General features: G+C 35.1%; 1 protein-coding gene across 2 annotated transcripts; it reads right to left on the bottom strand.

The window, feature by feature from the left end:
* Positions 1-7,003: 7,003 nt before the first annotated feature.
* prokr1b (prokineticin receptor 1b) lies at positions 7,004-17,567 on the bottom strand. 2 transcript variants are annotated; one of them, XM_015362723.2, is made up of 4 exons: positions 17,386-17,567; positions 16,592-16,698; positions 14,590-15,226; positions 7,004-13,402 (listed from the first exon to the last, which is right to left on the bottom strand). In XM_015362723.2, the coding sequence occupies exons 3-4, from the start codon at positions 15,054-15,056 to the stop codon at positions 12,706-12,708; spliced, it is 1,164 nt and encodes a 387-aa protein (XP_015218209.1). In that variant the 5' UTR covers positions 15,057-15,226; positions 16,592-16,698; positions 17,386-17,567; the 3' UTR covers positions 7,004-12,705. The 2 variants fall into 2 exon arrangements, with proteins under 2 accessions (XP_015218209.1, XP_006638791.1); XM_006638728.3 differs by lacking the exon at positions 16,592-16,698.
* Positions 17,568-18,790: the final 1,223 nt, after the last annotated feature.

Genomic DNA, 18,790 nt, shown 5'->3' with positions numbered 1-18,790 from the left:
TTTCATGCAAAGCTTTGTGGCAGTGGCAGTTGTAGTATACTCTGTTAATAACACTGAGAAGGATCCTCATTATTTTAAATAACACAATGTAATTAGTATCACCCTATTCAGTTCGAAGTTCTCATTTTCTAGAGCTCCTGCTGTACTCGGCAGACTTGGAGGGTGCACAATCATCATATCTTATCCCTTATGCCCAGGAGGAGTGCATCTGCCATTTGGATGACTGTTAAATGTTCTGTCACTTGGTCTCCAAGTCTTACAAACCCTTAACCTTTAGCTTAGTCTGATTAGTCAGGAATCTCATAAGGAGGTTTTTCCTTAGGATCAATACATCTGGCTGATTTTAGATGTATCTATTTTGTTTTGAATGCAGCAAACCTTAATACACTATGAATATTTAATGGTTTTTTTATCTACCCAGTGGTAGGTGGAAACTAGAAGAGTCTGAGTCAGAGGCTAATAAAGCACAGGGAATGGGTTTCTCCCTAAAGAGCCTGTCTCCTGTTGAAGTCCATTTTCAAAGGAAATGCATTCAGTGCTTAAAACTTTGTATTTTCTAAATGCAAGGATTCCCCTTGTGTTTCTGCACTATTTGAAATACATCAGAGGCTTAAAAGAACTCACTTTATTTTTAACCTTGAACACTGTGGAGATTCCAATATGTAAAACTGAACAAATCTGAAATGTGTATTTTCAAAAGCATGATATCTTTTTAATTGCACAAAAATTGAGATTTTTTTTCACGTTCCCTGTGTCACAACTGTAAGCTTAATTACCTACAGTACTCCTCACTTTAGATGTTTCTGCAGGGTGTTAAAACGTCACCAGGACAACTATTGTTTCAGTCACACAAGTACAGTAAATGTGTTGAGTTTTGATGGTGGGACTCTTTGTGGCAGTACCTTTTACTGGCCGTCTACTTTTTGGCATTTCCCGTGTCAGACTGCCTCATCTACAGTACCTGTATAAAAGGTCACACTGACTGTGTTCCACAAAGATTGAACTGCTATTGCACAGAATACTAATTTCATCATTTTTGCAATGTATGAATAACAATGTGTAATTTGCATGTCATTACTATAGGTCTTCTTAATTGGTACCCTTGCCATTTGCCATTGAAGAATGGTAGCATAGTATTCACGTACTGGGCACCCCAAGCTTACTGGAGTCTTGCCAATAAACAGGCTGATCTGAATGGGAACATAGGCCAGAGAAGCTCTGAAAAAAGCTCTGGCTTCAGCAGTCCCCTGTCACATTAACACCAGGCAGAATTATTCCCCTGATAGACCCTTCAAAGGGAAGAAACAAACAAGGGCCGAGAGAATTGGGAGGGCACATTCATGTACTGCGAGTTTAGGGTTTGTAGGACCCAGCATGGGACTTCTCTAATTATTCCATACAGCATGCTCTTTGAGAGCTTCAGAAGTCTGAACTGTAATCAGATGAACTTATAATCGGTAGACTGAGTGACGTTGAGCATTCTGGTCATTGCTAAAACTACTGAGTAGGGTTCAAAGACGTTTCGTAGATAGTAGGACTGAAATATCGGCTCCTTTTATTAGACAACATTGAATTGACAATGTAGGTCACGCCTCCCTAGCAGTATTTGTGTGGCATTATTATTTAACATACTGTATATCACCTGATTTTAAGCAAAGGTACATTACACATACAGTTATTAGATCTGAATTTCTTTGGGTGGGGAACAGTTCAACAGATTCCGTTAATTGTAATTCTGAAATCCCTTCAATTATTTCAAAACTACCAAAAAAGATTGTGTGTTTTATTTTTTTTAAGGGGCAATTTTCATACATGTCTGAAGATGCCTTTTATCACCTTTATATTATTTAGGGTGGGACAGTGATTTTATCAGACTTCTGTTCACATTTGGAGGAAACTAATTATGAGCTCCAACAACAGTGATTCTGTGTTACGGCATCCATATTTTTTGTCTGTTTTTTATCGTGTACTGCTTCAGTCTTTTCCTTAGGTCATTTAATCAGAAGCACCTGACACCCTATGTGTCATATCTGAACAAAATAACAGCAGCTGCTGCTAATGGAAATGCCTGCAAATTGATATTTTTCCTAGATGAGATTGATCCTGCTTGTGTAAATGTCATGTTTTGCAGTATATTGTCATGGTGGGCATGATGCCTACATTACCCGAAAATAATATTCTGAGCTAAATCCATAGCCTATGATTTCCATTACACACTTCTGATGTATTATGATACACTCCAAAGTGCCAGAATTTACACAAAATAAAAAATGTTTTTTTTTAGGTTATGTTCATTTTGAATGTATTCATGCAGCATTAAAGATAGAGGAGAAACAATATTATTTCTTGGAGAAAAAATGAATAACTGCCCATAAATAGCTTGACAATAAAAAGACATAATTACGTTGTAATAACGTGATTTAGCTGGTGTTTCTTTTTTGCTTAAACAGAAATGTGATTATCTATTTAATGCACTTGGTTTCTGATTGTGAAGAGGACAGATTATACTGGTGCTCATCAAGCCATTTCAATATCTGGTACATACATAACTTTCATTAAATAAATCTCAAATTTAAAACAATTGTGAAGGGTCTTTCTGCTATACAGGAAGTTATCTGACAATCTAAAGGAATGTTATTTGTAGTTTGCTGCAAATTAAAAATAAGCTATGTTGTTTACTGCTGACTTTTGGTGACCAGTGCTTTCAAAAGGCCATTTCAAAAGGTCTTTTGCTCCTGGAACAATAAGTCATGTAAAACACCTGCGTAGGAGGAAGGATGACTTGAGTTTGTCATTATTATGAGGTGAGCTTTAACAATTCTGATGGGATCAATTATTCCTTTTCTGTTATTTCAAAGGAGCCGGCAGCTGAATTCTCATTATTGAAGCTAAAAATTCTAAAAGATGCCTAGAAGAGAATTTATATGGCTTACAACTAATAAAATTGCTGTCAATATTTTGCCGGGTCTAACTTATAGGGTAGCTAGAAAATGGAAAGAAGGGGAAAAAAACATGCATTGTAAAACAACTATGTATTGCTATTGATAAAAAAGATGATACAATCTCTCAATGTTTATAAAAGAATGCAAAATGTGTCTGATCATCATTGCTCATAATCTGAGATGCCAAAAATCCATCCTCGAATTCCATTTTCTGGCATTTTTCAAGTCTGACTGGAATTGAGAATTCAGAATTTCAGAGTATATACTATTTTGATGCAGAAAATCACCCAAAAGAAGTCAGTGGACAGCACAAAGTCCACAAGTTCAATGGGTCACTTTGTTCTAGGGTTCTTCATTATTCTTGTGATTACACTTGTGCATAAGAACACATATATTGGAGGTTACTTAAATAGTTCTGTCACTGTGCACTGTCAATACTGTTGGATAATGTGATAGTTTCATAAGTACACTTCATATTGCCAGAGTGTTTTTGAGATGTTTCTATTTTTTTGCTCTTCTTTTCAAACTGTGGCTTGAGCCTGCTACATTTTAAGCTGACAGATAGTGTAACTGTCTCAAACATTTTTTTACTTAAACTAAGTGTTTGAGAGATATCCATCTACATGCTGCTTTCAGGCCTTCACTTTCTGAAGCATGAAATGATTTTTGACAGCAGAATAATGATACTTTCTTGGATTTTGTGCTATATTAATATACCACCATGAAATACTTGAAAAGTTGGCATTGCATATGACATTTTGTTTTCATTTTATTTAGCCATAAAGACAGTTTATGATTAAGGTCTTGAGGATTAAAGTAGTGAGGTTCACACAGGTCAGATTTTATAATCTGCTTTTTGAGATTTGTCCATGACATGGACAAATGGGGAGTGACCTACCAGCTTCCCATAGACTATTGAGTATTTAAAATCTACAGCGTGGACAGAACTTCAGTTTAACCTACAGCCTTCAACACCTTATATCATAGTGGGGTATTAGTTTGAACCATGAGCGTCCAACTTCGGTCTCTTTAAAACTGCAGTTTCTGAAGATCAATGTTGGGTTTAAACTTGTTCAATTAGGTAATTAAGGGCTCAAGTGGAAAGGAAACCAGTAACCTTATACAGTAGCTCTCTAGGATTTTTGCCAGATCTATTATTATGTCCTTCATATATGTCTTTCTTTTGGGATTAAAGATAATTAACAGCTTCCTAAAGGTTACTATAAAATATCACAATGACATCTGTGGTTTTGCACTTGAATTTTATTACCAAAGCAAGGATCTGCGTTGTTCTCAAGAAATCTGTAATTTTGTTGTGTAAACCTAGGGTTACAGCTAGTAAATAGATTTGCTTTTGAAACAGATATCCACAGACAGCTGCAAATGTTCAGTTTAGACAGAAAGATAAACCAGTCAACAGTGAACAAAAGGCATCCTTCAGGATATTCTCCAGGGTGTTTGGGTCATACAGTGGGATTGACCCCCACCAGATGAACACTGTTGATAAAGCGGGATGAAGCAGTAGCCACAGGACAACATGAATGAGGAAAGTGAGGTGCTGGAAGATAGTACTTTTAAAATTATAAAGTGAATTTTCAGTTGTAGTCAGGGGATGATTAAAAAAACAACTGCCCTGTGTGGCTTTTATTGATTGACTGTGAGTTCAGCGTACACACCATCTAAAAGTGTAGTCTCACAAAAGTTAAACACTGAAAATACAGCCAAAAATGGGTCTGAATATTTTGTGACCAAACTACTAAAACTGGTGCTTAAAAAATTTAGTTAATACGGAGTGGAAAAGAGGAAAAACTCCCACACACAGAAAAAATCTGTCAATGAGCTCATATGACCAGCTAACACAGCAGAAATTAATAATATTATTACAAAAATGTATGATCTCTGAAAAGACAACAGACTTTTGGTTTTCTGTGTTTGTCTATTCACTTAATTATACAAGAAACTATTCAGAAAACAATCTGCATTTGACTCTTAACAGCACTACATAAACACAGTCACCTCCACTAGGAGTTATTTTTAGATAGCTATGAATCCCATTACTAAAAATCCATTATGAAAGAGAAATATTTGCCACAACATGAACTGTGATTATGCTTGTGAATAACAAATTTTATGAGAGGGCAAACAATCAACCGCTATCTTAAAATTAATGGGAACATTAATCAGATTTTGAAGTACTCCTTTCAAGAAAAAAGCAGCATTCATCAGAAAAATAGGTGCTTCACTATGCTGGTCAGTTGGAAATTCTTAATAGTACATTATAGTACAGTATGTACATGTTTAAAATCCTCCATGTGAAAATAGAGGTAGCAGGCTGAAAAATTGAATTTTTAATAACAACAAGTGAAATCATAACTGTTTTAAATGTCAGCTAAGATATCAGCGACAGCAATATAATTGGATCATACTAATATGTCACAATTAATTATGTTGCTTCCCTCTAATTTAGTAATCATGGACTGATTAATTCGCTACAGATATGCCTGTCTTTGATAGTGTACATCAAATACCTTTTTCATCATTTTATAAAAGTTCCTCCTTAAAAATTACTCAAATTAAGACCAACCTGTTTCTGTTACGGTATGTATCCAGACTAGCAATGTTAAAGAATCCACAAGTATGTGAAAAAGGAAGGTTGCCAATATTATACAGTAGCAACCTGTTTAACATAAGACCTTCACAGATATAGTGATCTTGGCAGAGACTGTGCTACTGACATTCATTACATTTCAGAAGTACTAGAAAAGGACCATAAAGCTTCACTAGTTCCTTGAGCACTTAAATATTTAGAGAACCTTTGAAAAACTCTTTTTTCATTTAATTTTCTGTGTCATGAATTTGAAACTGTCAAGGAAGTTTGAAAGTGCAAGTCCTTTTTTTCCCATCCAGAACCGGGTGTGGTTTATTTCATGAAGGCCAGATGCTGTGGCTCTCATGACCTTGACAAACCATTAAAAAAAGATTTACCATGAAAAGACCAGGTACATTTTGTGATACAAATAAATTAAAGATGTGTATGAATTTTAATATTGTATAAATAGAACATCTCTCAAGAAGACTTTCATTATATTTGCAGATTTATTTTTATCCTAGCAATAATTATTTTTTAACGTTTGCTTATGACAGCCCCAATAAGGCACTTTCCATAGCCTTTCATTATCATGAATGGTCGATCAGAGACTGTGATGATCAATGACCAAAACTGAGTTTTAGTCTCTCTTAACCGTTTGGTCATTGATAATGGTGCAATATTTGTATTGTTATCCTATTGTAAAGTTCACTAGCAATCAAGCTTGAGCCTCTTGACAGAAGGCCCCAGTTTTTGGCTGCAATTTCCTGGTAAACTTTGGAATCCATCTGTCTCTTAATTCTAAGTAGGACGCGAATCCCACAGGATGCAAAACAGAGCTAAAACAAAACAGACCCAGTTAAATTCTTCACAGAAGGGGATTAATTATTTTTCAACATGAGCTGTCCACAGATGAAAGTTTGCATTTCATCCAACTCCATCTTACTAGCTCATTTCTCTCGGTAGACATAAAGTTGCGATTTGCCAAATTTATGTCTTTTCTATTTTTCCATGGAACTCTGCCACAGGTACCAGAGCCAGATCAGTCTAGAATGATACTATTGATGATGTGTTCTGAAGGTTCTCAATTGTTACCCTCAGGTGTGAATTAGCCTTTCAAACCACTTGTCTGTTGGAAAATGTGGGTTATGCTTTCGTACATCCTCATCAAACTGAGGATGCAGGTGTCCAATTATTCTAGACCTTTTTGATGTTGGTCAAGAACTGCCAATGGTATTTCTTAGTAATTTTATTTATAAGATTTTTAATCTTGTACCAGCAGCTGGACAATTCCTTGACTTTCCCCATGATGAAATTACAGTTTTTCTTCTTAATCCTTTAATTAAGACATTCAATTTGGCTTTCAGAACCTTCTACACTTTTTTTTCTGGATGTTTGTAACTAAAAAATGACTATAAAGCATAAGAGGATTAAATTTTCAACATTTATTTTCAATGTACAGTATTTACAGAATTTGAACATGTATATGCATTTATTACAATTCTACTATTGATTCAGTATATTCAGTACTTCTTTCACAATTACATTCGTATTACATTCTAATCAATAAATCTGCAAATCACCTGCACACCTGCTTTTTCATTTCTTTTAGTTATGGTTCACTAAAGGTGTGAAAACATTTACAGGTTACTGTAAAATGCTCTTTTTGTTGCCCATCCAGTTAGCTATTTAAAGCTTTTTCTTGCACTTGGGCATGGTAACACAAAAACACTTTCTCATCACATTTTTAAGCACAGTTTTAAATCAGCCTGAAAAGTGATGTTGCATAGAACTGTGCTCCAACCAAATAGCACTTAAGTGTTAAGTTACAGAACAAGTGTCTTCATTTGTAACAAAGAAATTTCCACAAAAAAGTTTTTTCATTGTGTCAACATGAAGATATTACAAGGACAAATGCATTTATAGGAGGTTTTAGTTATCACAAAAACTTGCCAGAAAGCACAACATTGCTTTGTCGCCTTGGTTGTGAACACAGAGTGGCTTATTGCATTGACTCTGTCTCCACTAAAAGTGGAGACATTTATTTAATCTATTATGGTACTTGATCTCTGTTACTCTCTGGCACTCCTGTTTTGGAACTGGATTAGTAATATTACTAAACGTCATTGTTAATGCCACAGAATTGGTCACTCCACCATGCACAGTAATCACACCATTCTAAAATATTAGGATAGGATGGATTTTAGTGGTGAATTAAAGTATTATATTAAAAAGGAATTAAACAGTGTCTTATTTTACTGTATTTTTATTTTCTTAGTTTGTTTCTTAGTTTGGCTAGTTGTTTGTTCCAAAATGCATGATAAAAGTACTACAATTTGGGCAGTATATGCTTTCCGCTTGGGTTTGTCTGACTGAAATTCCAATTTTGAATATGCTTTCATGAAGCAGACTGACATGCCCATTCTATTCTAGGTGTAATTAGAATAATAATATTTATTATTATAATAATTGCTTACACTTATATAGTGCTTTTCTGGACACTCCACTCAAAGCGCTTTACAGGTAATGGGGACTCCCTCCAGCACCACCAGTGTGCAGCCCCACCTGGATGATGCGACGGCAGCCATAGTGTGCCAGACCGCTCACCACACACCAGCTATTAGTGGGGGGGGGAGAAAAGAGTGATGAATTCATAGATGGGGATTATTAGGAGACCATGAATAGAATGATTCTGGGTTTAATTTAGTTACATTAGCACAACTCAAGGGTCCCTCACCTTAAATTATAGGTAACATTCATCACCGAATTTTATCAAATAGGTTGCTAAGCACACACTATATTTCTTCACCTTATCCCACCTATGTTGGGGTAAGCATTGTAGCAGAGCTAATCCAGGCGGAATGATAAGTGCCACATCCCTGGTCCTCACGGTAACTGTGATTTAGCAAAAACAGTATGAAGAAAAAAAATCTCAGAAGTTCCACAGAATCCAATAGAGGCCTTTTTAATAATGAAACCTTAAACATTTGAGGCAGGAATACATTATGTTCATCAACATGCCGCTAAGATGTTGCTTGTAAAATGAATGCTGCTCAATCCCTTGTTTTCTGACTCAAGTAGTGTTTTAACAACATTAAAATTAATGTGCTCTGTAGTGAAACTTTTTTTTTCTGTGCAGTATCAGGAACTAGAATCCATTGTAGAGAAGAGCTTTTTACTGTGATTAATTCTTATGAGTATGAGAGAGCTCCACAGTTAGTTTTATTTCAAATGTCTTAGTGACATTTCACAGTGGTGTATTTTACTCCGGTCTTTGCTCCTTTCTCTCACTTATTATTTCTTTCACATCTAATTAAAACTTTACTGAGCCAGTGAACCAAATTTCCAAACTGCATTAAAACCTTCACTGTTGGTTAATCATCCATCTTTTCTTCGTCATTTTATTGAGAAGTCTCATGTAAATATCTACATTTATGCCATAATTCAATTTTATTTTCCTTTGCTTATTGAATCTCTTGCTTCAATGGATTTAAACTGAAACAGATTAATATGTATAACCCTGCTGGCTGGCTGTTGGCTTGTGTTCACATATCTTTTTTTTAGAAGCAAATTCGTTCCATGAATCATTTTAAAATAATACGTAAGAATGAGCAGACATTTATAGGTTAGACAAAATCTGTACAAACTACTTAAATTATTTTAAAGTTACTCCCTTCATTTATAATTTTTTATATTAATTACTGGATATTATTTTGGCATGTCACATGAACATTTGCTTGTACATGTCACAAAAATACCTGAGATCTGCTTAAATGTTTTGTATTACTCCAGATTTGTTTTCTTTTAAGCAATTATAGGCTGTTAAGAAAATATTACTTGTGGACAGTAATAAAAATAATTTGTGAAAATGTATAACATTACAAAGTAAAAATAAACAAACAACTAAAAAAAAGGTATTTACTTTCGGTTATAATATTCAGGATTATAGAAGTCAGAAACTATACTGTTTCATCCAATGCCTTATGTGCAGATTGCAGGCAAGAGACATTGAGTCCATTCTACTCTTGGTCAGGTATTGAGTTAATAGACTTGCCTAGGAACTGAACCATTTTATTCTTGAACAGGGAGCCTGGAACAAGTTACCCAGGCATGTTGCTGAAGCCAATACCCAGATTTCTTTTGAGAAAAGGCTGGATAATATCCTTGGATCAATTAGCTAATAACTACAGTATCAAATGGTCTTAATGTGCCGAATGTCCTCCACTCGTTTGTAGCCTTTCATGTGTGCTTAAAAATCCAAGAATACGTAGGGGGAAGAAACAGACAGGAGGCCCTGGTTGGAATCAAAATGCTGTTCCCTAGAGCTGCTAGCCAGCAGCACCACCACACCATGTTGTATTCTGAGACAAACAACACCTGCTTGATTTCTAACAACCCACTGCAAGATGGTATAGGAATCTTTATTAAAAGTACTGTACCATTAGGGCAACACGTACAATCAAAATGAGGTTTCACAAAGGGCAGGAACGTGTTTTTTTCTTAAAAGGTGGTTTTGGATCTTGAAGGTACCACCAACCAGATAAGTAATACTGGATGAAAAGTCTCCTCTCAGATGCTGCAAACTTGTGCACGTGTCTCTTTCAGCTCCTCAGAAATAAATCTGACATCAATTTAACCAGTTTCTTTTACAAATTGAAGAACAATTTGTAAACTGTATATGAATAACTTACAAAGGAAAATATACTGAATTATTAAAAAAATGATAGTTAAATACTAATAATATATACACTTAAGCAAAAATCACAAAAACCTGTTTCTGTTGTGGCATTCCTAACATAAAAATATTTTGGAGCTGTTAACAGTGTGCAGATTTGAAATTCCATTAATTTTCTGTAAGAATCACATACTAATGTGTCTCTACATCGTAGTTAGGTTTGGCAGTTTGATATTTTGGCAGATACGTGGTATTAACCACAAGTGTTAAGACAATGAGAGAATTCTATTAAATAATTCTATTAAAAAAGTTTAATATGTTTTCCCCGAAACTACCAATTAATTAGAGGGGTCTGCTATTTTGACCACTTTGGTTATAGAATGTAATTCCTGGATTGATGAAATAATGAGTGGACAACCCTAAATAGGAAGAACGCTTGATGAATGATCTCAGCATTAACAAGACAGACACACTTCCATAGTCTGGATAACTGACAGCGTGGTTAATCAAATCTATTGACTCAGCTATAAAGCTTTGGAAAGCACCACACATTGGAATTTAATTTAGGACCATCAGCTGTAAAGTAATAATCAGAGTTATAAAAACAACCTTCAGAGACTGACCTGTGATCCATGTTTAATTCTCTCCCCATGTGTTGTCCTTAAACTCAAGCAATTTCCAATTAAGGTTTTAAAAGGGTTATTTTAAAAAGATGAGGCATTACATTTTAATACCTTCTCTAGTAGTCTAATGAGTTCTTGCTGTTTTCCTAAAGCTCACCAATATTATCGGAATCCTCTAAGGAATACTACCCTGCAGCCCTTCAATTGGAGCTCTTACTTCAGTTTCCTGTTTTTCTGTTTCCTTACAGAATTTTATTTATTTTCCTTAATTCTGTGTGCTACAATGCAGCCAGAGTGACAGAAGATCCTTTGTATGTTCTTGCCGTTTTCCCTTAGTTTCAGCCATTGAGTTTCAATAAAGGAACATTTTGGCAATTTAGAGAACAATTGCATGGTTCCAAAATTAGCTAAACTGAAAAGTCAATGCAGAAACTACTGGTATGTTTTTAATAAGATTATTTCAGATATGATCTGCATATTTAAAAATACTGTGACCAAACAAGACATTAGCTACTGAGGATGAGAAACCTTAAAACCAAAGTAAGCCTGAAATTAAGTTTGAGTGACTGCCAGTGCAATTGGTTTATGCTTCAATATGCATATACTTTCACATACTGTATGCTCCTGAATGAAATAGTGAGGTAACAGCCACTATTAGTACATTTCCATGGGAAAAATCATACTCTTCTCCAATGAAGGTGCACCTGTGAGGATGATGAAGTACTGTATATTGATGGAACAGAGCCACTCTAAAAATAGTGTGCTCACTATTGAGTAGAACTTGGGACTTTAGAAATAAAAAATGTAGTAAAAAAAGAAAAGATTTCTTAAATTATTCAAATGCATTTTGAAAACAATATAGTGATAAAAAGACTGCGACGCATGACATAAATGTACACTAAACTCTTTAGTGGCTTAACTGTGTAATGGCAATTAAATAAACTAGATGGCCTCCTCTCATTTCTAACCTTTATTATATTTTTATGAAAGATTTGTGCTCCTGACTAATGTAAAAAAAATACATTTTTAAAGAAAAAAGAAAAAAATGAAGCAGCGCCCCAATTGCAAAATAGACCAGATGGAAATTTGTTCCTGAATTGTTAGACAGACCTAACCTAGTTTAATAAGATCAAATGGATCCATAGCAACACATTCATTTTTTATTCTCAAATTGATAGATTAGGAAATGGCTTTTTGCTTGACTTAAACTAGTTTCTTCCTTCCTCTCAGAATTAAAAAGAATGTGAAATAAGAAACAATAAATTTGATGAGCAAGGACACAGAAGGCAATCTTTGTAGCACACACCAAAATAAAAATAAGTGATAACTTAAACACTCAGAATTCAAAAGCCATGCAATAATCAATATACCTGAACATCAAGGTATTGTTTGAGCTGAGAAAGAGACACTTTTGCACTGCACAACAATACTCATTTTATTTCTGCTTTTACTGAAAAATACAACAAACTCCTTTGTACAAATAATGTCTATTTCTTTAAATATCAAATTGGAACACAAATAATAATGTGCTGTTAATATCTTTACCACAGTACTTGAGACTTCAGTTGTCTGTACACTTGTAGGTAGACAAGACTATGGTAAATGGAGGGACCGACATTTAAATGCTTTTACGTTCAGCTGGCACACAGAGCTTTGAAGCAACCACAACTGAGCAAGGTAAAACTTTGTGCTACAGAGCAAACTCAATGTAGTCGCACCAAAACACATCTGTCACAGATGGAATTAAATTATTTAATTATGGATTTAACCTCTTGACGATTCTGCCATGATAACGTGGCCCTTGTTGTTCACAGCAAAGTACCCAGCTCAAAAATCAATAACTGGCTCCTACAGTCACAGCTGCGGACTTCTGATACTTCATTTCAGACGTATGCAGTCTATTTCCTCTGTGACGGGCATCGTTGATGTTTGCATGTCTAGCTCGTCAACGGTTTTGTTTGAAGCATAAGTGGAGCGCCACCTCAAAAGTACGATCTTCCTGAAATACTTCACAGTATTATTCTTCATGCTCACAAAGCAGAAGGTGTTGATCATGCTGTTGCTCATGGCAATGCACTCAATGATGTAGTAGGCTGTCAGGGAGTTCTTGCCTCTTGAGTACACTGTTGGGAAAAAGTCCCGCAGGATGGTGAAACCGTGATACGGAGCCCAGCAGAGAATGTAAGCGGTCAGGATGGCGATGAGCACCACGACGGTTTTCCTCCGGCATCGAAGCCTCTTCCTTACCTGCTCTGTTTGAAATCCAGGGACACTTTTGAACCACAGCTCACAGGAAATCCTGGCATAGCACATGGCCATGGTCACTACAGGGCCAACGAACTCCACACCGAAAATGAAGAGGAAGTAGGAGCGGTAGTAAATCTCTTGATCAACCGGCCAGATCTGAGCGCAGAAGATTTTGCTCTGAGTCAAACCATGTGGATACATGGTCTCGGTTGCAAAATAAGCAGAAGGTATAGAGATGAGAATGGGTACAATCCAGACCCCAGTGATGAGGCAATAAGCTGTCTGATACTTCATACGAGGTCTCAGAGGGTGAACAATTGCCATATATCTAAGGAAAAAACGAAAATGGGAGATTAAGCCAATGCCACTGAAATACATATACATCAAGAGTCAAGGACCTTTTAATACACTGAATGCTTGCTTTAAGTTCTGAGCTAAGTTTAATATGGGATTAATGATAATAAGTGATAAGTGATGTGATAAAAAAAGATTTAGTCATGAGCACACAAAGTTTTACTCTGAACACACAGCCACTTATAAGTGAAGCACAGACCGACAGTATTGAATAACTTAAATAACGGTTTCAACAAACAATTCACGTATTTTATGGCTCTTTGACATTTTTCCAGAAAAAACAATCACATCAATGTTTTGTTGACGTGATTGTAGAAATAAAAATGTGTTTTAATAAGATAAAGTGGCGAGAGAAAAAGAAACATCTGGTTGCGAGGTCAGTGATGAAGAGACTAGAAGGAGCTCTGTCTTTGCCAACAGAGTGTCCCTGAAGAGCTGATGTGAAAGATATGAAATATATAAAATGATATATAAGATATGAAATCTTTTCAAGTGTCCTGTCAGCACAGTATATCACTGGCTGTATGAGATTCTACTTACAAAAAGTAGGGGATTCAACTCGGATGTACAAAAAGAGCCCATCTGAATAAAAATCCGCATACTGGTTACTTTAGTCAAACAAAAAGTAATGCCTAAATTTCTTATACCGACTCTTATAGTTTCTTATAGTTATTTAAGAGAGAGCAAAGAACTAGGCATGCAGGACAAATGTAAGGTTGAACTTCAGTTTCATTCATATGTAGTTTATTGCTGTTTACCTTTTAAACAAAGATTCAAAATACATTCTATTTTGAGATACATATCTCATCAATTGAATTTGATTGTAGAATGTACAGTATTTTATTCAGGAATAATTAAGAAAGTCCATTTTTGTGTGACGAGTTCAATAATAAGATGAATCCCTTCTTTCAAATTTCCTAACATATGGTTCAGAGTCTGAAAAAGTCCAGCTATAACTGAATTGAGCTATTGTGCCTGGTAATAGGGTTCCACAAACAGAAAGGCAACAAAGTGCTCAAATTTCATTGGATTTAACGTAGGTTTTAAAAATCTCTGTTTATGGTAAGGAAGAGTCAAACAAAGTGCAATGAAATGACAAGAAAGAATGACCCATGCAGTGCACAACGAGAAATCTTAAAACCTGAAATCACGTCAACTCACCTGTCCACTGCTATGGCCAGGAGGGCATTGGTGGAAACGTACAAAGACACCGTTCTGAGGTAATTGACTGAGGCGCACAGCATTAGTCCGTGTTCCCAGGAGAGCTGCTTCACAACATAGTAATCCACAAGAAAAGGACAGCACACAATTGCCACAATGAAATCTGAAATGGCCAGGTTAGCAATGAGCAGGTTGGTCAAATTTCTCAGTTTTTTGTATCTAGCCAGGGTCGCGATGAACAGAAAGTTGCCGATGCCACAAACCAACATGATGCATATCAAAACCACACCAATGACGATTGTGGCGGCAAAAAAGGCCATGCCCTGGGTCATATCCGGCATTTCATCGGGTGGGATCTCATAGTCTGTTTCATAGTTGAACGTGTGAGGGTAATTAATGTTTCTGGATATGTATTCTTCAGTTACCGTGTACACTGCAGCAAAATTGCTGCTATTAGTTTCAGCCATGTCTACGACGTTAGCTGTTCAGTTTTACTGTTTGCAGGAAATAGTTTCTGGAGGCAAATCAACGAGGTTCTAATATTCACTGCTGAGTTTAAATGGACAAAGTCTTCCGGCGCTCCTATCAAAGTCCACACATTATTCAAATGGCCAAAAGAGAATCGTCAGATCCATGCCTGAAATATAAAGTACCACATTTTACTTTTGAAAACACATCACAAGGTGAACACAGTGCAGAAATGCCAATAAAAAATGTATTCCCAAGACCCATAAATAATGCTATTGGGTAGGTACAAAAAGCATGTTGACTGGGGCATACTGACCTTGCAGTCCCTCATAAAATAAATGCTGGGTGACTGAGATACTTAAAACTCTGAAGTACTATAGATGAAAAGAATAAAGAAAACAACCTACTTAAAGATCAAATACCATAACTTGGGTAACCTCACAAACTGTATTACTTTGTTCTGAGAGTTTTCTACGTTTTTTCATACATATCTTATGAAACAATATCACAAGGCAGGTTCTCCATAATTAACATTCAAATGCAATATGTCTGTAACATAGCAACTGTTTTATTTCTTAAATAAATAAATGCTTAATGATTCCTGTGCAAAAATGATTTTTAAGTAAGTTTTGATATCTGTGTAGCAGCAACTTTTCACAGAAAAAAACTATTGTGAAAATTGGGGAATTTTTTTTTATTGCATCAAAGTTTTAACATTTCTTCTTAATGCTTCGATTTAATTTAGAATGAGATAGAACATAAACCATGACGATGAACATAACTTGGTGGAATGATTAAACATATTTCAGGAATTATTACACTTCATTTCGCTATGTCAGAAAATTCGAAATGATTGTCTGCTGGAAGCTGTCCAGGGTACCAAGGATGAAGCAACATTGACAAAGCCATTTTGTGACCTCTTTCTTAAAAACCCAGGACATTATGTGCTTCTTTTTCACTAATACCTTAGTTTCAAATATAACACATTAATACTTTAAAAGCAAATGTATTTTCTCAAACAAAATGATTTACATAATTCCATATTCCATATTTATAGCATTACTATTGCTGGATTATTATAATGCTTTTACCAGCTCAGCTAAGTCCCACTGCTACAGAGATTCATATTAAGTGTTTTTGTCTGCAGACACTTGAAAGACAAATCTAATTCTAATTTGAAACAATTGCAATAATGCCCCAAAGGAGCACTTCACTAAAATGTATCACAGAACTGCATGAAACAATACAGAATAATAGAGATTCCTGTAGATTTTTATACAATAACAGTATGATGCTGTTCAATATTACTGATCTCAGTTTTTGAGAAATTGCAGTTACTATTCTAAATGTCTAATTCCTGTATGTGAACATGGTATACTACGAAACCCATATCAAGCTTTTCCAACAGTTATCCTTATCTTTTTTTCTGTCAGGGTGTTGTCTTAGCATCTCGTTAGACAAATTACTCAGACATTTTTACAGTGAAAGTAATAGTAACAGTCTGCTTTCAGCTGATGTTAAGTGAAAATGCTACCTTTATAATTTATTTTACACGTGTTCATATTCCCATGGATCCAACAAAGGCACTTTCAAAACATTTTTTTCTTTATGATATATCTGAATAGTCCGTATATACGGTACCTGTGAAGAGGAAAACAATATGCATACAGTACATTTTCAACCAATTATGATTTCAGAGCTAAGGAGAAGCTGACTTTGCATTCATTATGAAAATCGAGTGTGCAGGAAATTTCCAATGAATTAGTTTAAGCACTGCTTATACCTACTGTAGGTACAATGACTACTTTGATCAAAACAGTAACATTTCTACTGCAGGAAAAAGTACATCAAAATAATACCCAAAATTCTTAATGAACTTGAAAAAAACTTTAAAAACAACAATTTAAAAAGATGAAATCGTTGTAAATGTGTCTACAACTGTCTATGTGATAATTAATGCAGTACAATATTCCGAAACATAAAAGTTTTAGGAAAAGGTTACAAATATTTTAGATTTACTGCTTATTCACAGATAATTAACTGAACTCAACGAGTCACTTAAATAGGTATTATATATTCATGGTTCAGTTAAATAGATTTATTAAGAACAGTAGCGCTAACCAATACATTGTTGTCGTTATGTTTCTATAGTTTATAATTTAAAATACAATAAATGCTGCATTTAGCAAAGTCAAACTTCAAATGTTAATATACAGTACACCTTTTGCGTGTTTTTTTTTGTCCAAAGTGGTAATTCATGATAAATTGAATTATAAGGCAACCCCCCTTCCCATTTAGAAACCCTTGCAATATAAAGATCAAACCTACCTTTAGTTCAGAATTTCTTTCATTGTCCATGGATAATACTTTTATTTCTTCAATACTAATTAAAGCTGAACTTTTACAATACGTTATTTTACTGTCATGCGTATAGCACTTTTGGTTAACAGGACACACTATATCTGCTTAAAGTAAAGCACACAGTTGCAGAGCGTATTGAGAGAGCCTGATCTGCGCTGTTTCAGTATAACATATGGTTTGCTTTCCTCCCTCTAGTGGTGATGTAGTATTAAGTTTTTTTTGACGCAAAACAATTTGTTACGTATCTGTATATTAAAGAGGCATGAAGACATTTCCTTTGTTTTGGGAGTTTTGGTGGATGACCTTCAATAGTTTGCTCGGAGCAGCATGTTATTAACTGAACGAAGTCAAGATTTCTAAATATAATAAAAAGTCCCTGTCGGTTGTCTAGGTTATTGATTCCTCACGCTGCATCTTGCAGTAGATAAACAAATGCCTCAGAATAGGTCAGCCTGCTAAATTGTTTACAGAGCACAATGAAGTGAATAAAAGCTGATTGGAAAATGTCCATTACCTCACTAATGTATGAATACCTTGGAATTCTGAGTGGGAGAGCATTATAACTACAGTATACTGAAGGCTGTCAACTGCAATTGAATGAAAATCCATTGCATCTAATACATATTGTAACAAGACAAATACAGTACTGTAGAAAGAAACAAACATGAAATAGCAGCATATATTATATTTCTACTTTAAAAAATAAAAATAAAATATGATCTGAATTGACAGTCCTGGATTCAGGGTTTGCTCAGAATGCATTTGTCTGCCTGTTGATTTGTCACTTCTGGTACAAGGAAGGGTGGTTAAGAATCAGCCAGTGATAATTGTCAAAGTGCAAAGAGTTACAGTATATGAACAAGATGGTGCTTTTGGGCTTAAGACCACTCATTTCATTGTTTGTGAAACACCTCTTCCTGATCAAATTATCAAAATGCACCAGGTAAAACAGAGCAGTTTCAAGATTAAGACAAAATCTTGCATGCAGAAAATATACAAATGTCAAACTGGAACTACCAAAGCTCTTGTGTTTTCAGTTTTTCACAAAAAGAAGTTGAAGACTTCTATAACCCTTGAAACTGTTGGAATTACATAATATGAATCTACAAAAGTGACATGTTGAACTAATATTTCATGATTACGTTACTTAAGTAAGGATTGTATTTTAAAACACAGATTACTGAAACAAAAATGTGATGTGTCTTTTGCAAATCACAGTAAAGTTATGGATCAGAGAAAATAAAATTACTTAGGTGTGAAGATTATTTCTGGGGAAGAATTAATGTAAAACTCCCCCATGGAGCACCATTTTGTGTTTCTCATCTCTCCATTTTTAAAAGCAGAAATAATTTAAACTTTTTCAATCATTAAG

Source organism: Lepisosteus oculatus, chromosome 17 (genome assembly GCF_040954835.1).
Source record: "Lepisosteus oculatus isolate fLepOcu1 chromosome 17, fLepOcu1.hap2, whole genome shotgun sequence".
Classification (NCBI taxonomy): domain Eukaryota; kingdom Metazoa; phylum Chordata; class Actinopteri; order Semionotiformes; family Lepisosteidae; genus Lepisosteus; species Lepisosteus oculatus.
The sequence above is the reverse complement of the archived record's forward strand: the minus strand, read 5'-3'. Positions and strand labels throughout refer to the sequence as shown.